The sequence below is a fragment of the Hordeum vulgare genome, unplaced genomic scaffold, assembly GCF_904849725.1.
Source record: "Hordeum vulgare subsp. vulgare unplaced genomic scaffold, MorexV3_pseudomolecules_assembly, whole genome shotgun sequence".
Classification (NCBI taxonomy): Eukaryota; Viridiplantae; Streptophyta; class Magnoliopsida; order Poales; family Poaceae; genus Hordeum; species Hordeum vulgare.
Window position 1 is genome coordinate 22,501 of NW_025422746.1, and position 17,172 is coordinate 39,672.

The 17,172-nt window shown below is 37.2% G+C and overlaps 5 protein-coding genes and 3 non-coding genes across 8 annotated transcripts in view; 4 read left to right on the forward strand and 4 right to left on the reverse strand.

The window, feature by feature from the left end:
• LOC123423636 (NAD(P)H-quinone oxidoreductase subunit 2 A, chloroplastic-like) overlaps window positions 1-448 on the forward strand; it is a 2,086-nt gene extending 1,638 nt beyond the window's left edge. The window contains exon 2 of the mRNA XM_045107872.1: window positions 1-448. This exon is cut by the window's left edge and continues 1,511 nt beyond it. The gene's annotated coding sequence lies outside the window, so the exon portion shown is untranslated.
• Window positions 449-2,312: 1,864 nt separating this feature from the next.
• LOC123423637 (50S ribosomal protein L2, chloroplastic) lies at window positions 2,313-4,906 on the forward strand. The gene is made up of 3 exons (XM_045107873.1): window positions 2,313-2,347; window positions 2,839-3,245; window positions 3,909-4,906. Exons 1-3 carry the CDS (start codon window positions 2,313-2,315, stop codon window positions 4,337-4,339), a joined length of 873 nt encoding a protein of 290 aa, XP_044963808.1. The 3' UTR covers window positions 4,340-4,906.
• A 68-nt stretch (window positions 4,907-4,974) lies between these two features.
• Window positions 4,975-6,154, reverse strand: LOC123423640 (photosystem II protein D1). Its single transcript, XM_045107875.1, has one exon. It carries the CDS (start codon window positions 6,070-6,072, stop codon window positions 5,011-5,013), a length of 1,062 nt encoding a protein of 353 aa, XP_044963810.1. The 5' UTR covers window positions 6,073-6,154; the 3' UTR covers window positions 4,975-5,010.
• Window positions 6,155-6,503: 349 nt separating this feature from the next.
• On the reverse strand, window positions 6,504-8,132 carry LOC123423644 (maturase K). The gene has a single exon (XM_045107878.1). It carries the CDS (start codon window positions 8,130-8,132, stop codon window positions 6,597-6,599), a length of 1,536 nt encoding a protein of 511 aa, XP_044963813.1. The 3' UTR covers window positions 6,504-6,596.
• Window positions 8,133-12,480: 4,348 nt separating this feature from the next.
• On the reverse strand, window positions 12,481-12,568 carry TRNAS-GCU. The gene has a single exon. It is a non-coding gene; the product is annotated as a tRNA-Ser (tRNA).
• A 977-nt stretch (window positions 12,569-13,545) lies between these two features.
• On the forward strand, window positions 13,546-14,741 carry LOC123423645 (photosystem II D2 protein). The gene has a single exon (XM_045107879.1). The coding sequence runs from the start codon at window positions 13,550-13,552 to the stop codon at window positions 14,609-14,611; it is 1,062 nt and encodes a 353-aa protein (XP_044963814.1). The 5' UTR covers window positions 13,546-13,549; the 3' UTR covers window positions 14,612-14,741.
• Window positions 14,742-16,125: 1,384 nt separating this feature from the next.
• Window positions 16,126-16,213, reverse strand: TRNAS-UGA. The gene has a single exon. It is a non-coding gene; the product is annotated as a tRNA-Ser (tRNA).
• Window positions 16,214-17,037: 824 nt separating this feature from the next.
• TRNAG-GCC lies at window positions 17,038-17,108 on the forward strand. The gene has a single exon. It is a non-coding gene; the product is annotated as a tRNA-Gly (tRNA).
• Window positions 17,109-17,172: the final 64 nt, after the last annotated feature.

Here is a 17,172-nt window from a genome sequence, read left to right on the forward strand (position 1 = left end):
CTATCTTCTGAGGTCCTTAACCATCTCCCTGAGAAAAGTAGACAGTAAAAGCCAAAATAGACTAAATATAGCCTGAACGATCTTAAAAATCCCTCGAAGGAGATAATAAAGAACCCAAAGCAGATGGTATCCTACTGCAAGGGTAGTCTTAAGAATCCAAAAGAGGTTGCTCAGAAGAGATAGATGTATCCCAACCTCTATTGCTCTCGCGTAAAGACTTTTTTTTACGCGACAGGAAAAAGTGACTACGAATTCCCCTTTTTGTTTGCGAATCCCTGTTTGTATCCTTTGAGCGCACGCCCATTAAGTAGCGATCAAATTAAGGAAATCGATCAAACGATCCCAATACCGTGCCAGCCCAAATCATGATCTTCACCAACTTGGATTTGGTTCTCTCGCGAAAATCGCGAGTTGCAGAGATGAGAACCATGAAAAGCAAGATCCCGAATAAGAAAACAGAAACCGAGGAAGAGGAAACCACAAGAGTGAAGACTAGTAGAGTCTCGTCTTTTGTCATTCTTTGCTCCTTTTTCACTCAATGATTCCTTCGAATTTGCCGACCAAAAATTCTATATGTCTATTCTATCTATGATATTTCTATATATATAGAATATGATATCTAATATGACATCCGATTTGTCAAAGGGATTGGATTGGTGACTTACCCATTCAGTGACTTTGGCACTGGACGTTCCAAAAACGGGTACTATCGGATCGGGTGAATTAGAGAATAGACAGAGGTCCGTTGGCATTTCAGCCTTTCTTCTCCTTTCAGGGCCTATCCGAAAGAGAATCCAGTACCTCTTGGTCCTGAATATCAGAATAGGACGAACGAACCGGCCTCCGCGGATATCTTTGCTTCGGAACAAAACCCTGCAATCAAATAGATTGTCCCAAGGGCGCCATATTCTAGGAGCCCAAGTTATGCTATTGAAAATTCGTTCCTCTAGCAGTTCCGGTTTGAGCATTCCGTTCCCTTTTTCAAACTCCACTTCTTTTCATATAGCAATCCCTGATCAAAGAGAGAACAATATCCATTTCAAAACATTTATAACAGATTCCTTAGTTCGGACCGACGAAGTAATGTCACTCGACTATTATCAACCTGACTGCAATCTTTTTCTGTCGGTAAGGATTGCACCAGAGCACCTTCTACTTCTAATAGGCCATGAACTATAGATAGAGAAGAATCATTCTGAGCGAGTACATAAGAAGCGATCCACTTTTTTTCATCGGTTCCAGGGGAAGACCAAAGATCTTGCGCGGCAGGTCCGCCAGAAAAACTCAAAAGAGAAAGAAGTCTCGTTAATCTCTTCATGCTCGTTCCAAGTTCGAAGTACCTTTTGGCCAAAGAAAAACCCGCTTCCTGACACGATTGCCTCTTTATCTTTATATAGATAGATTCTATGGGGTTATTACTTAGTAAGTCTATTTTGTACAAGAGCCCCTCCTATCTGATAGAAAAGGGTCCCATGATCCCGAGCCGATCTTACCTTGGCTCGCAAACCCCAAGTTTGTCTATGAAGAGCTAATCTAATTGTATTTTTTTCTAGAATGGATTTCTTATGTGGAATACTAATGGATAGGGCCTCGTTGCTAAGTGCTACAAGATCTAGTGCACTGGAACTCGTGGTTATGGACCCGAATCCTTTAGTATGGAACATTGTCTTTTCCAAGTAAAAACCCCTAGTATATGAAAGAATGAAAAGGTGCTTTCGTTCTTGTGGAATAAGAAGCCCTCGTACCTTAATGAAAGGAAAATCGTAATTTTTCGTTAGGTATTTGACCAAATAGGATCGTCCAGTTCCTATAGAACCTATCACTAAAATACCCGATAGGGCTAAGCGGAACGAAAAGGGTTTTCCATGAGATGGTAAATGAAAACGATTAGTCCCACACGAGGTTTGGGAATAAGTGATTGTCTGATAATGAGCAAGGAATATACGTCTTTCTGCTAAAGAGGATCTATTAAACTCATAATTCATTAGATCCTTGTTATCAATGCCAACTAGGTATCATAAGGAAATGGATCCCGGTTGTTCAATCCTTTGATAACCAAGGTCATTCTTTGCTAAAGAGAAATGATCACTATGAGTCAGACTCAATAGAATTGGATCCATTCCAAATAGCGAGAATTAGGATTCTTGATCCCTCTCAATCTCTCTTTCAATTCGAGGATCCAGAGAGGTGTTTTCATAGTCATCTCCGAATATTTGCCATCTCGGAATATTTTCGATTTCATTTTTCTATGATATGTCTTTCTATATGAAAATTGGTTATTTACGATGTACGATGATCCCTGTTAAGCATCCATGGCTGAATGGTTAAAGCGCCCAACTCATAATTGGTAAATTTGCGGGTTCAATTCCTGCTGGATGCACACGAACGGGAACATTCCATAAGTCTATTGGAACTGGCTCTCTATCCATGGAATCTCATCCATCATCCATACATAACGAATTGGTATGGTATATTCATACCATAACATAAGAACAATAAGAACTCGAATTCTTATCGATACTGGAACTCAGAGCATAGGAGGGAAAGTCGATTTATGGATGGAATCAAATACGCAGTATTTACAGAAAAAAGTCTTCGTTTATTGGGAAAGAATCAATATACTTTTAATGTCGAATCGGGATTCACTAAGACAGAAATAAAGCATTGGGTCGAACTCTTCTTTGGTGTTAAGGTGGTAGCTGTGAATAGCCATCGACTACCTGGAAAAGGTAGAAGAATAGGACCTATTCTGGGCCATACAATGCATTACAGACGTATGATCATTACCCTTCAACCGGGTTATTCTATTCCACTTCTAGATAGAGAAAAAAACTAAAGGAGAATACTTAATAATACGGCGAAACATTTATACAAAACACCTATCCCGAGCACACGCAAGGGAACCGTAGACAGGCAAGTGAAATCCAATCCACGAAATAATTTGATCCATGGACGGCACCGTTGTGGTAAAGGTCGTAATTCCAGAGGAATCATTACCGCAAGGCATAGAGGGGGAGGTCATAAGCGCCTATACCGTAAAATAGATTTTCGACGGAATCAAAAAGACATATCTGGTAGAATCGTAACCATAGAATACGACCCTAATCGAAATGCATACATTTGTCTCATACACTATGGGGATGGTGAGAAGAGATATATTTTACATCCCAGAGGGGCTATAATTGGAGATACTATTGTTTCTGGTACAAAAGTTCCTATATCAATGGGAAATGCCCTACCTTTGAGTGCGGTTTGAACTATTGATTTACGTAATTGGAAGTAACCAATTAGGTTTACGACGAAACCTAGAAATCGATCACTGATCCAATTTGACTACCTCTACGGGATAGACCTCAACAGAAAACTGTTGAGTAACGGCAGCAAGTGATTGAGTTCAGTAGTTCCTCATAGAAAATTATTGACTCTAGAGATATGGTAATATGGAGAAGACAAAATTGTTTGAAGCACGCACAGAACCGGAAGCGCCCCTTGTTTCAAAGAGAGGAGGACGGGTTATTCACATTTAATTTGATGGTCAGAGGCAAATTGAAAGCTAAGCAGTGGTAATTAAGACCCCCGGGGGAAAATAGGGATGTCTCCTACGTTACCCATAATATGTGGAAGTATCGACGTAATTTCATAGAGTCATTCGATCTGAATGCTACATGAAGAACATAAGCCAGATGACGGAACGCAGAGACCTAGGATGTAGAAGATCATAACATGAGCGATTCGGCAGATTTGGATTCCTTTCCTATATATCCACTCATGTGGTACTTCATCATATGATTCATATAAGATCCATCTGTCTAGAGATCGTCATATACATCTAGAAAGCCGTATGCTTTGGAAGAAGCTTGTACAGTTTGGGAAGGGGTTTTTTGAGAGAAAAGAAGAATCTACTTCAACCGATATGCCCTTAGGCACGGCCATGCATAACATAGAAATCACACGTGGAAGGGGTGGGCAATTAGCTAGAGCAGCAGGTGCTGTAGCGAAACTCATTGCAAAAGAGGGTAAATCGGCCACTTTAAGATTACCATCTGGGGAGGTCCGTTTAGTATCCCAAAATTGCTTAGCAACAGTCGGACAAGTGGGTAATGTTGGGGTGAACCAAAAAAGTTTGGGTAGAGCCGGATCTAAGTGTTGGCTAGGTAAACGCCCCGTAGTAAGAGGGGTAGTTATGAACCCTGTGGACCACCCCCATGGGGGCGGTGAAGGGAAAGCTCCCATTGGTAGAAAAAAACCCACAACCCCTTGGGGTTATCCTGCGCTTGGAAGAAGAACTAGGAAAAGGAAAAAATATAGCGATAGTTTTATTCTTCGTCGCCGTAAGTAAATACGTAACTAGGAATATGGAAAATTGCATTTTTGGAATTTGCAATAATGCGATGGGCGAACGACGGGAATTGAACCCGCGCATGGTGGATTCACAATCCACTGCCTTGATCCACTTGGCTACATCCGCCCCTTATCCAGCTAAAGGATTTTTTTCTTTTTTCCGTTGATCATTATTCTATTTATTCTGACCTCCGTACTTCGATCGAGATATTGGACATAGAATGCCACTCTTTAAAAAGGAAAAAAGGAGTAATCAGCTGTGACACGAAAAAAAACGAATCCTTTTGTAGCTCATCATTTATTGGCAAAGATAGAAAAGGTCAATATGAAGGAGGAGAAAGAAACAATAGTAACGTGGTCCCGGGCATCTAGCATTCTACCCACAATGGTTGGCCATACAATTGCGATTCATAATGGAAAGGAACATATACCTATTTACATAACAAATCCTATGGTAGGTCGCAAATTGGGAGAATTCGTGCCTACTCGGCATTTTACGAGTTATGAAAATGCAAGAAAGGATACTAAATCTCGTCGTTAACTGAATTCTGAATAGAAAGATTAAGAAGAAAAAAAAGATTCAAAATACCCAATATCTTGCTAGAACAAGATATTGGGTATTTTTGTCTTTTCTTTCTTCAAAAATTCTTATATGTTAGCAGAAAAACCTTATCCATTAATAGCTGGAACTTCAACAGCAGCTAAGTCTAGAGGGAAGTTGTGAGCATTACGTTCGTGCATTACTTCCATACCAAGGTTAGCACGGTTGATGATATCAGCCCAAGTATTAATAACGCGACCTTGACTATCAACTACAGATTGGTTGAAATTGAAACCATTTAGGTTGAAAGCCATAGTACTAATACCTAAAGCAGTGAACCAGATTCCTACTACAGGCCAAGCAGCCAAGAAGAAGTGTAAAGAACGAGAGTTGTTGAAACTAGCATATTGGAAGATTAATCGGCCAAAATAACCATGAGCAGCCACAATATTATAAGTCTCTTCCTCTTGACCAAATTTGTAACCCTCATTAGCAGATTCATTTTCAGTAGTTTCCCTGATCAAACTAGAGGTTACCAAGGAACCATGCATAGCACTGAATAGGGAACCGCCGAATACACCAGCTACACCTAACATGTGGAATGGATGCATAAGGATGTTGTGCTCTGCCTGGAATACAATCATAAAGTTGAAAGTACCAGAGATTCCTAAAGGCATACCATCAGAAAAGCTTCCTTGACCAATAGGGTAAATCAAGAAAACAGCAGTAGCAGCTGCAACAGGAGCTGAATATGCAACAGCAATCCAAGGACGCATACCCAGACGGAAACTAAGTTCCCACTCACGACCCATATAACAAGCTACACCAAGTAAGAAGTGTAGAACAATTAGCTCATAAGGACCACCATTGTATAACCACTCATCAACAGATGCAGCTTCCCAAATTGGGTAAAAGTGCAATCCGATCGCCGCAGAAGTAGGAATAATAGCACCAGAGATAATATTGTTTCCATAAAGTAAAGAACCAGAAACAGGCTCGCGAATACCATCAATATCTACTGGAGGGGCAGCGATGAAGGCGATAATAAATACAGAAGTTGCGGTCAATAAGGTAGGGATCATCAAAACACCGAACCATCCGATGTAAAGACGATTTTCAGTGCTAGTTATCCAGTTGCAGAAGCGACCCCACAGGCTTGTACTTTCGCGTCTCTCTAAAATTGCAGTCATGGTAAGATCTTGGTTTATTCAAATTGCAAGGACTCCCAAGCACACGTATTAACTAGAATATAGATAATAGAAGGCTTGTTATTTAACAGTAAACATAGACTATATACCAATGTCAACCAAGTCAGCCCAAAGATTGGCTATCCATATAAATAAATTAACCAAACCAATAATTTTGTATTTGTAAATGAAGTGAGTAAAAGTTAAAAACTTTGATGGGTCTTTTCTATATGGGTTGCCCGGGACTCGAACCCGGAACTAGTCGGATGGAGTAGATAATTCTTCCTTGTTACAATAGAGAAAAATCCCTCCCCAAATCGTGCTTGCATTTTTCATTGCACACGACTTTCCCTATGTAGAAATAGCCAATATTCTATTCCAAAGAGGAAGTTCTACTAATTTTTTAATTAGTAAGTTGATTCACCTACTCTTTATTATAATAAAAGGAACATTTCAGAATGAAAAATATGAAAGTTTTTTCTTGATCATTTATCAACCCTTTCCTGTTTATTAGTTTTGTCTAATGATTAATTAAGAGGGTTGACCAGGTCATTGATACCTATAATATCCAAATACCAAATACGCTCAGTGTGTGATCCACTGAAAGAAAAAAGAGTTGTTTTGGTGAACATCAAAGAAAAAACTTGCTCTTCTTCCGTAAAAAATTCTTCTAAAAATGCCGAACCCAATCGTTGCATAAAAGTTCGTACCGTGCTTTTATGTTTACGAGCTAAAGTTCTAGCGCATGAAAGTCGAAGTATATACTTTAGTCGATACAAAGTCCGTTTTTTCGAAGATCCACTATGATAATGAAAAAGATTTCTACATATCCGACCAAATCGATCAAGAATATCCCAATCTGATAAATCCGTCCAAATGGGTTTACTAATAGGATGCCCCGATCCAGTACAAAATTGAGCTTTTGATAAGTATCCTATGAGGAGAGTAGCGGGGACTATGGTATCGAATTTTTTCATTCGAGTATCTATGAGAAATGAATTCTCCAGCATTTGATTCCTTACCAACAAAGGACTTTTTGGTACACTTGAAAGGTATCCCATAAAATCGAAGCAAGAGTTTGCTAATTGGTTTATATGGATTCTTCGCGGCTGAGTCCAAAAAAAGAAATAATATTGCCAGAAATTGATAAGGTAGCATTTCCATTTCTTTTTCAAAAAAAAACTGCCTTTTGATGCAAGAATTGCCTTTCCTTGATATCGAACATAATGTATAAGAGGATCCATAAAGAACCATAAGGTTTTCCGAGAAAAACCAGGGTACATTATCCCAAAATGTTCCATCTTCCTAGAAAAGTGGATTCGTTCCAGAAAAGTTCCAGAATATGCTAATGGTAAGCAAGAAGATTGTTTACGAAGAAACAACAAGAAAAATTCATATTCTGATACATAAGAGTTATATAGGAATTTAACTAGTCTTTTATTTTCTTTTTGAAAAAAAAGAATGGATTTCATTGAAGTAATAAAACTATTCCAATTCGAATAGTAGTTGAGAAAGAATCGCAATAAATGCAAAGATGGAACATCTTGGATACGGTATTGAAGGAGTTGAACCAAGATTTCCAAATGGATAGGATAGGGTATTTCTATATGTGATAGATAATCCAAATGCAAAAATTTGTCTTCTAAAAAGGGAAATATTGAATGAATAGAGCGTAAATTCTGAAACTTTGGTATTTCTTTTTCTTTCGGACAAGATAATTCCCGTAGCGAGAATGGGATTTCCACAACAATCGCAAACCCCTCAGATAGAATCTGAGAATAAAACTCAGAATAAAAAAAAATTTTGTAATCCAATAATCGATCTTGATTAGGATGATTAACCGAGTTATCCAAAAAATTCTGCTGATACATTCGAATAATTAAACGTTTCACAAGTAGTGAACTAAATTTCTTGTTATTCCAACTAACTATTTCCACAGGTTCAGAACCGTTTAATCCATAATCATGAGCAAATGCATAAATATACTCCTGAAAGAGAAGTGGGTAGACAAAGTATTGTTGACGAGATTTCTGTTTTTCTGAATACCCTTCGAATTTTTCCATTTGTATTTCTACTTGAATCAGAGAGAAGAAGCATTTCTCGGTTTATCGAATGATGATACATAGTGCAATATGGTCAGAACAGGGTGTTGCATTTTTAATACAAACCCTGGAAAGAAAGGGAGTCTAATCCACGGATCTTTTTCCGCTCCTTTTCTACCGAATTAGTTTATGTTTGTTCTAAATTACAAAAAAGAACAGAACAAGTTTTTTATTTTTGCAGGCCAATCGCTCTTTTGACTTTGGAATACAGCCTCTTTATCAATATACTGCTTCTTTTACACATTCAATCCATAACATCCCTTATTCAATCCATAATCAAGAATAATTAGGATTTCTAAAAAAAAAGAAAAAATAAAGGGTCCACTCATAGGAAAACCCAACCTTTCCCCACATCCGGCACTAATCTATTTTTAACGTCTAATTAGAGCGGGGAATCCTTCCAATTAGGAAGTTAAGCTCGTTGCTTTTTATTTTACCAGAATTGGAGCCAGGCTCTATCCATTTATTCACTAGACCCAGAAAATCGTAATTTTGGATTCCATTCAAAAAAGATTGATTTTATTACGACATGCTATTTTTTCCATTCATTACCTTTGAGGATCAGTCGTGGTCTTCTAGACTCTACCAAGAGTCTGGACGAATTTGTTGTTTCATCCAAATGTGTAAAAGATCATAGTCGCACTTAAAAGCCGAGTACTCTACCATTGAGTTAGCAACCCAGATAAAAAAAGGATCTTAGATACGATCGAAATCCAAAAATCAATGGAATTACACCGCGCGCTTCTGTCAAAACATTGAACTAGCAAGACATCAAAAGAAAGATTTTATCGACCATGAAAAACACTCAAATGGCAAAACGAACAGGTCCGGTTAAATTCCACTAAAGTGAAAAAAAAGAGCGACCCTAATCACGATGGCCAAATTCTCCTTTTTTTAGCGATTTTTATTAAAAAAAATATATATTATATTGTATGAGAATACATGCAAGAGGAACACCCTTATCATTTGAGCGAAGTGTAAGCAGAAAAATTAAATATGGAGTGAGGATAAAGAGACCCATCTATCTACAAATTCTATTTGTTCAATAGACCTTTGTCAATGGAAATACAATGGTAAGAAAACAAATTAGATAGAAAAAGTAAATAAAATAGGGGCTTATGTTGGATTGGCACGATATAAATCCAAATAGGATTAAGAAAGAGGTAAATTGTGTCTAAATAATTAGACAACGAGGAATACTAATAATCTTCTCCTATCCTACTTTTTTATTCATTTAGTTCTTCAATTAACTCAAAGTTCTTTCTTTTTCTTTAAAGAATTCCGCCTTCCTTAAAATATCATAAACAGTTCTTGTCGGTTGAGCACCCTTTTCAAGGAAATAGAGAATAGCTGGAACATTTAAACAAGTTTGATTCTTTATCGGATCATAAAAACCTACTTTTCGAAGATCTCTTCCTTCTCTTCGAGATCGAACATCAATTGCAACGATTCGATAGACAGCTTATTGGGATAGATGTAGATAAACAACGCCCCCCCTAGAAACGTATAGGAGGTTTTCTCCTCATACGGCTCGAGAAAATGATTCGAATTTCTGTCGATAATAATAGAAATTAGACTATGACGTCCATTAATTTCCTTACAGAAAAAACAAATTTCATTTATACTCATGACTCAAGTTGGCTAATTCTGCCTGAGAAACTTCGAAGGCAAAATCCTTCAAAAATTTTTGAGTCGTCTTTAAACTCTTTTCTTTGTCTCATTTCGAACGAATTGACTTTTATTCCTTATTCTGATCCAACTCTGTTGTTGAGACAATTGAAAATTGTGTTTACTTGTTCTGGAATCCTTTATCTTTGATTTGTGAAATCCTTGGGTTTAGACATTACTTCGGGAATTCCTATTTTTTTCTTTCAAAAGAGTAGCAACATACCCTTTTTTCTTATTTCCTTCGATAAAGCATTTATCTCTTCTATAGAAATCTAATAAGGGGGATTGATTCTGATATACTTTTATTGGACTTTCTTCGTATTTTAACCTTTCGATTTATTTCTATATTAAGGATAGACTGACAAAGTTGGCCTAATTTATTAGTTTTCACTAACCCTAGATTCTTTCCCTTGATAAAAAATAAACTCTGTCCTCTCGAGCTCCATCGTGTACTATGTTACTTAAACCCTGCGCAAATTTGGTTCGGAACGAATAGAACAGGCTATGTCGAGCCAAGAGCATTTTCATTACTATGGAAAATGATGGATAGCAAAATCCACAATCGATCATGTCCTTCAAGTCGCACGTTGCTTTCTACCACATCGTTTTAAACGAAGTTTTACCATAACAAACATTCCTCTTTTCATTGCAAAGTGGTATAGAAAATTGATCCAATATGGATGGAATCATGAATAGTCATTGGTTTTGTTTTTTGTATACTAATTAAAATTAAAACTTGCTATCTATGGAGCAATATGGATAAAAGAAAGTAAGTATTTATCCGGGAAGCCTCCGCCAAGATCCAATTTATTTAAACCCATATTCGAATTCTATCATATGAATGAAACATAGAAAAAGACGACTAAACAAGTTTGCTTAAAACTTATTTATTATTAAATTTCCACCCTCAACGGATGGCTCGAGATGATCAATCTTGAAGTGAGAAGAGAAGGATTGACTCTTCCTCAATAAATAAACTATCAACCTCCAAAAAAGTTTAATTCATTTAATTACTAGAATTAGAATTCTATTAGTAATATATTTTTTCCGTACCAAAAACAATTAACTATAATAACTAAATAAACTATTCCAATGAATAGATTGAAAGTTTTTGGTAGTTAATTGTTTTTGGTACTTCTTCGACTCGAAGACCAAAAGGAAGAAAAAAATATGATTAAGTGATTATTAAGTGATTATTAAGTGATCATAGTAGAGGCATATCCTGAATGTGCCTGCTAGATCCCATTTTTTTCATGAAAATAAAGGTAGTCAATTTGACTGGACTTAAGACTTTATTATGTTTTCTGAGAAAACATAAGATATCATTATTCTCTTTAATAAACTTTTGTCTCATACGGAGTACTATATGATTTCACCGTTTGTTTCATCAGAAACAATCTGGGACGGAAGGATTCGAACCTCCGAGTAACGGGACCAAAACCCGCTGCCTTACCACTTGGCCACGCCCCATTTCGGGTTTTATGCGACACTAATAAACACTATTATGTTTATTTGTTATTCGTCAATACCATTTCAATTACATAAATAAAGAAGAGATATTCTCTTGCTAGTATTCTACACATGCAGATAATATAGAATCAAAAAAATGCATTGATCATTACATGGAATTCTATTAAGATATTATATGAAAGTCGAATTTATTCCACTCTCATTTGAGAGTGCGAATACAAGGAGGTATTTTGTGTTTGGGAAAGTCCGAAGAAAAAAAGATTTTGAATCTGCCTTTTCCTTCTTTCCCTTAAAAAAATAACTCAATCAAAATCCAATTATTTACTCTACAAGAATGAAATGCTTGTTATGCCTAATATACTTAGTTTAACCTGTATCTGTTTTAATTCTGTTCTTTATCCTACTAGTTTTTTCTTTGCCAAATTGCCCGAAGCTTATGCTATTTTCAATCCAATCGTGGATATTATGCCTGTTATACCTCTATTCTTTTTTCTATTAGCCTTTGTTTGGCAAGCTGCTGTAAGTTTTCGATGAAATCTTTAGTACTCTGTATGCCAAATTGAATGATGTGTTCATTCCAAAAAAAAAAATTAAAATGGGTAAAAGCCGAGAAGTTTTATATTTTTATATTATGAACCCTCAATTCTAAAATTGAAATTATTCTACATTGAATGGGTAGCTACAGCAATAAATTTGGATCAGCCTTTCTACTCCCCTGCACCTAGGTTGAGCAGGTACCTTTAGGTACCTACACAATACCTATTCAATACCACCTAACCCTATTTTTGCTATTGATAAGAGTTCTTATTATAAATGAATTCTTGCAATTTTTTTCCAGAATTCATTTTTGCATTTTTAGGTATCAAAAAAAACCATCCTAGTGGATCCGTGTGGTAAGGAAAAACTGGTAATCTATTCCTTAAAAAAAAATCTTGGAGATTATGTAATGCTTACTCTCAAACTTTTTGTTTATACAGTAGTGATATTCTTTGTTTCACTCTTTATCTTTGGATTCTTATCTAATGATCCAGGACGGAATCCTGGACGCGAGGAGTAAAAATTCAATTTTTTTTTTTTCTTACAAATTGGATTTGTTTCGTACATTTATCTATGAGAAAATCCGGGGGTCAGAATTCTTTCCAGTTTGAAAGTCCCAAATGATCCAAGGGAGCGGAAAGAGAGGGATTCGAACCCTCGGTACAAAAAAATTGTACAACGGATTAGCAATCCGCCGCTTTAGTCCACTCAGCCATCTCTCCACGTTCCAAAGCGAAAGGTTTCCGTGATATGATATAGGCAAGAAATAAGAAATAACGGTTGCAAAAAACCCCTTTTTTTCTTTCAAAAGTCTATAAAAATTATATTGCCAATTCCATTTTAGTTATATTCTTTTTTCTTAATGTTAATAAAAAAAAGAAGAAAATTCTTGTTTTTTCTTTGTAAAAATCGATATTGACCGAGAGACAATCAAATAGATTTTCTCTTTAGCGGGCATTTCCATATAGGACTTGTTATAATTATAATAAAACAAGCTATATATAAAAAAACGCTTTTTTTTTTTTTGTCGATTATTTATCAAGAAAGCAAAAAGGGTTCTTATCAAATCCACCATAAAATTGGAAAGAAGCATAAAGTAAGTAGACCTGACTCCTTGAATGATGCCTCTATCCGCTATTCTGATATATAAATTCGATGTAGATGAAATTGTATAAGCGAATTTTTCGTATTTCCTTAGACTTAGACCGCGCAAGACAAGAATTTTTCGCTATTTACGATTTCATATTCTTGTTACTAGATGTTCTATAGGAATAAGAAGAAATCGCAACTCCTTTGCGCTACACATAAAAATTGATTTCGAAGGTCCTTTTTTTTTTCAGAATCCTCCATTTTAGTTCTTCCCCCCATGCAATAGAGAGGGAATGGGAAAAAAGGGGTTACTTTTATTTTCATTTTTCCCTTAAAAGATAGACTTTGAAATAGGAGTCTTGGAATAATGCTGAATTCAAAGGTTTATTTCTATAAGTATAAGATAAGAAAAACAAATCGAATCAAATTCATGGATTTACAACGACCTCGGTTGTGACTCCATAGATAAAAATGGAAAATTTCTCTCTTCGAGACCATTGAAAAAGGGCATTGAACGAGAAAGAAATCGTCCACAGATATAAAACTATCATATGCCTTGGAAAGTGATATGAGGTGCTCGGAAATGGTTGAAGTAATTGAATAGGAGGATCACTATGACTATAGCCCTTGGTAGAGTTCCTAAAGAAGAAAATGATCTATTTGATACTATGGATGACTGGTTACGAAGGGACCGTTTCGTTTTTGTAGGATGGTCTGGCCTATTGCTCTTTCCTTGTGCTTATTTCGCTTTAGGGGGTTGGTTTACAGGGACAACTTTTGTAACTTCTTGGTATACCCATGGATTGGCAAGTTCCTATTTGGAAGGTTGTAATTTCTTAACCGCAGCAGTTTCTACCCCTGCCAATAGTTTAGCACACTCTTTGTTGCTACTATGGGGGCCAGAAGCACAAGGAGATTTTACTCGTTGGTGTCAATTAGGCGGTCTATGGACTTTTGTAGCTCTCCACGGGGCTTTTGCACTAATAGGTTTCATGTTACGCCAATTTGAACTTGCTCGGTCTGTTCAATTGCGGCCTTATAATGCAATCTCATTCTCTGGTCCAATTGCTGTTTTTGTTTCGGTATTCCTTATTTATCCACTGGGGCAATCTGGTTGGTTCTTTGCGCCGAGTTTTGGCGTAGCAGCGATATTTCGATTCATCCTTTTCTTCCAAGGATTTCATAATTGGACGTTGAACCCATTTCATATGATGGGAGTTGCCGGAGTATTAGGCGCGGCTCTGCTATGCGCTATTCATGGAGCAACCGTAGAAAACACTCTATTTGAGGACGGTGATGGTGCAAATACCTTCCGTGCTTTTAACCCAACTCAAGCTGAAGAAACTTATTCAATGGTCACTGCTAACCGCTTTTGGTCCCAAATCTTTGGTGTTGCTTTTTCCAATAAACGTTGGTTACATTTCTTTATGCTATTTGTACCCGTCACCGGTTTATGGATGAGTGCTATTGGCGTAGTTGGCTTGGCTCTGAACTTACGTGCCTATGACTTTGTTTCCCAGGAAATCCGTGCAGCGGAAGATCCTGAATTCGAGACTTTCTACACCAAAAATATTCTTTTAAACGAGGGTATTCGTGCGTGGATGGCAGCTCAGGATCAGCCTCATGAAAATCTTATATTCCCTGAGGAGGTTCTACCACGTGGAAACGCTCTTTAATGGAACTTTCGTTTTAGCTGGTCGTGACCAAGAAACCACCGGCTTTGCTTGGTGGGCTGGGAATGCCAGACTTATCAATTTGTCCGGTAAACTACTTGGAGCTCACGTAGCCCATGCCGGATTAATCGTATTCTGGGCCGGAGCAATGAACCTATTTGAAGTGGCCCATTTCGTACCAGAAAAGCCCATGTATGAACAAGGGTTGATTTTACTTCCACACTTAGCTACTCTAGGTTGGGGAGTAGGGCCAGGGGGGGAAGTTCTAGATACTTTTCCATACTTTGTATCTGGCGTACTTCACCTAATTTCCTCCGCAGTCTTAGGCTTCGGTGGCATTTATCACGCGCTTCTGGGACCCGAGACTCTTGAAGAATCTTTTCCATTCTTTGGTTATGTCTGGAAAGATAGAAATAAAATGACTACAATTTTGGGTATTCACTTAATTTTGTTAGGTCTAGGTGCTTTTCTTCTAGTACTCAAGGCTCTTTATTTTGGCGGTGTATATGATACCTGGGCCCCTGGGGGGGGAGATGTAAGAAAAATTACCAATTTGACCCTTAGTCCCAGTGTTATATTTGGTTATTTACTAAAATCTCCTTTTGGGGGAGAAGGGTGGATTGTTAGTGTAGATGATTTAGAAGATATAATTGGTGGACATGTATGGTTGGGTTTTATTTGTGTATTTGGGGGAATTTGGCATATTTTAACCAAACCCTTCGCATGGGCTCGCCGTGCATTTGTATGGTCTGGAGAAGCTTACTTGTCTTATAGTTTAGCTGCTTTATCTGTCTTTGGTTTTATCGCTTGTTGTTTTGTATGGTTCAATAATACAGCTTATCCGAGTGAGTTTTATGGACCCACCGGGCCAGAAGCTTCTCAAGCTCAAGCATTTACTTTTCTAGTTAGAGACCAGCGTCTTGGAGCTAATGTGGGATCCGCTCAAGGACCCACAGGTTTAGGGAAATATCTAATGCGTTCCCCAACTGGGGAGGTTATCTTTGGAGGGGAAACTATGCGTTTTTGGGACCTTCGTGCTCCATGGTTAGAACCTCTAAGGGGCCCCAACGGTTTGGACTTGAGTAGGTTGAAAAAAGACATACAACCTTGGCAAGAACGGCGCTCAGCAGAATATATGACCCACGCTCCTTTAGGCTCTTTAAATTCCGTGGGTGGCGTAGCGACCGAGATCAATGCAGTTAATTATGTCTCTCCTAGAAGTTGGTTATCAACTTCTCATTTTGTTCTAGGATTCTTCTTTTTTGTGGGCCATTTATGGCATGCAGGAAGAGCCCGAGCTGCTGCAGCAGGTTTTGAAAAGGGAATCGATCGTGATTTGGAACCTGTTCTTTACATGAACCCTCTTAACTAAGATTTTCTTATTTATACCTGTTCTACTTTTTTTCTGTTCTGGCTCGGTTATTCTATCTAGCCGAGCCATTCATTCCTTTTTATGAAAGAAAGATAAGGGACAGAATAAAAAAAAATGAAAGAAACAAACGTATTCAATAAGCAAAAGGAGAGAGAGGGATTCGAACCCTCGATAGTTCCTAGAACTATACCGGTTTTCAAGACCGGAGCTATCAACCACTCAGCCATCTCTCCACCGCCTAATCCTTATTTTACTCCTACAAATAGAACATAGCCATATAAAAAATAAAAATATTTATTAACCTCTAGAAAGATATCAGATACAAGTTCCTTTTCGATATATCTCTGTATACTGTATACACGGATACAGGATCCGCTATACCCGCTTGTGAAATAAAGACTAAATAACCTCCTCTCACCCCCATATCCAAATAAAAAAGAGGTTAAGTAATAAATTTTAATTAAAGAGAAGAATCAATGGATTCATGATTAAACCCCTCCTACTTCTTGTATTTTTTTACAATTTTGGTTAAGTGAGGGATCAAATATGTAGTCAACTTTATTTGATGGTAGCTTGGAGGATTAGAAATATGACTATTGCTTTCCAATTAGCTGTTTTTGCATTAATTGCGACTTCCTCAGTCTTAGTAATTAGTGTACCCCTTGTATTTGCTTCTCCTGATGGTTGGTCAAATAATAAAAATGTTGTATTTTCCGGTACATCATTATGGATTGGACTAGTCTTTCTCGTAGCTATTCTGAATTCTCTCATTTCTTAAATTAAATTTGGTTAATATTTAGTAACCCCATAAAAAAGAAATAATAAAGGCCATTTAAAAAATTCGAATAGTGAGACGTATTAAAACGCAATTTGCGTTCCGAATTGCTAGCTCTTCTCTTTCAGTATTATGAAATTCCCATTAGAATATTCATTGACAGATAATAAAAAAAGGAAAACTCTAATATCTAATATAATAGAATAGAAAATGAAATGAAACGGTCGACCCAGACATAGACGGTCGACCCAAGCGGATATACGCTATAAAATATATACCGTAGCGAGCGTAGTTCAATGGTAAAACATCTCCTTGCCAAGGAGAAGATACGGGTTCGATTCCCGCCGCTCGCCCGCTTAATTTATCAAAGTACTATGATAAAAAGTTTAGTCTAGTTAATTGTTTAACTACTTATAT

Excerpts from the sequence above, each read along its gene's own strand:
- LOC123423645 (XM_045107879.1), top strand. The coding sequence starts at position 13,550 with ATGACTATAGCCCTTGGTAGAGTTCCTAAAGAAGAAAATGATCTATTT.
- LOC123423637 (XM_045107873.1), top strand. The coding sequence starts at position 2,313 with ATGGCTGAATGGTTAAAGCGCCCAACTCATAATTG. Across the intron at positions 2,348-2,838 it reads AAGCGCCCAACTCATAATTG|GAGAATACTTAATAATACGG; the intron begins GTAAATTTGCGG and ends AAAAAACTAAAG. Across the intron at positions 3,246-3,908 it reads GGGAAATGCCCTACCTTTGA|CCGATATGCCCTTAGGCACG; the intron begins GTGCGGTTTGAA and ends AATCTACTTCAA.
- LOC123423644 (XM_045107878.1), bottom strand. The coding sequence starts at position 8,132 with ATGGAAAAATTCGAAGGGTATTCAGAAAAACAGAAATCTCGTCAACAA.
- LOC123423640 (XM_045107875.1), bottom strand. The coding sequence starts at position 6,072 with ATGACTGCAATTTTAGAGAGACGCGAAAGTACAAGCCTGTGGGGTCGC.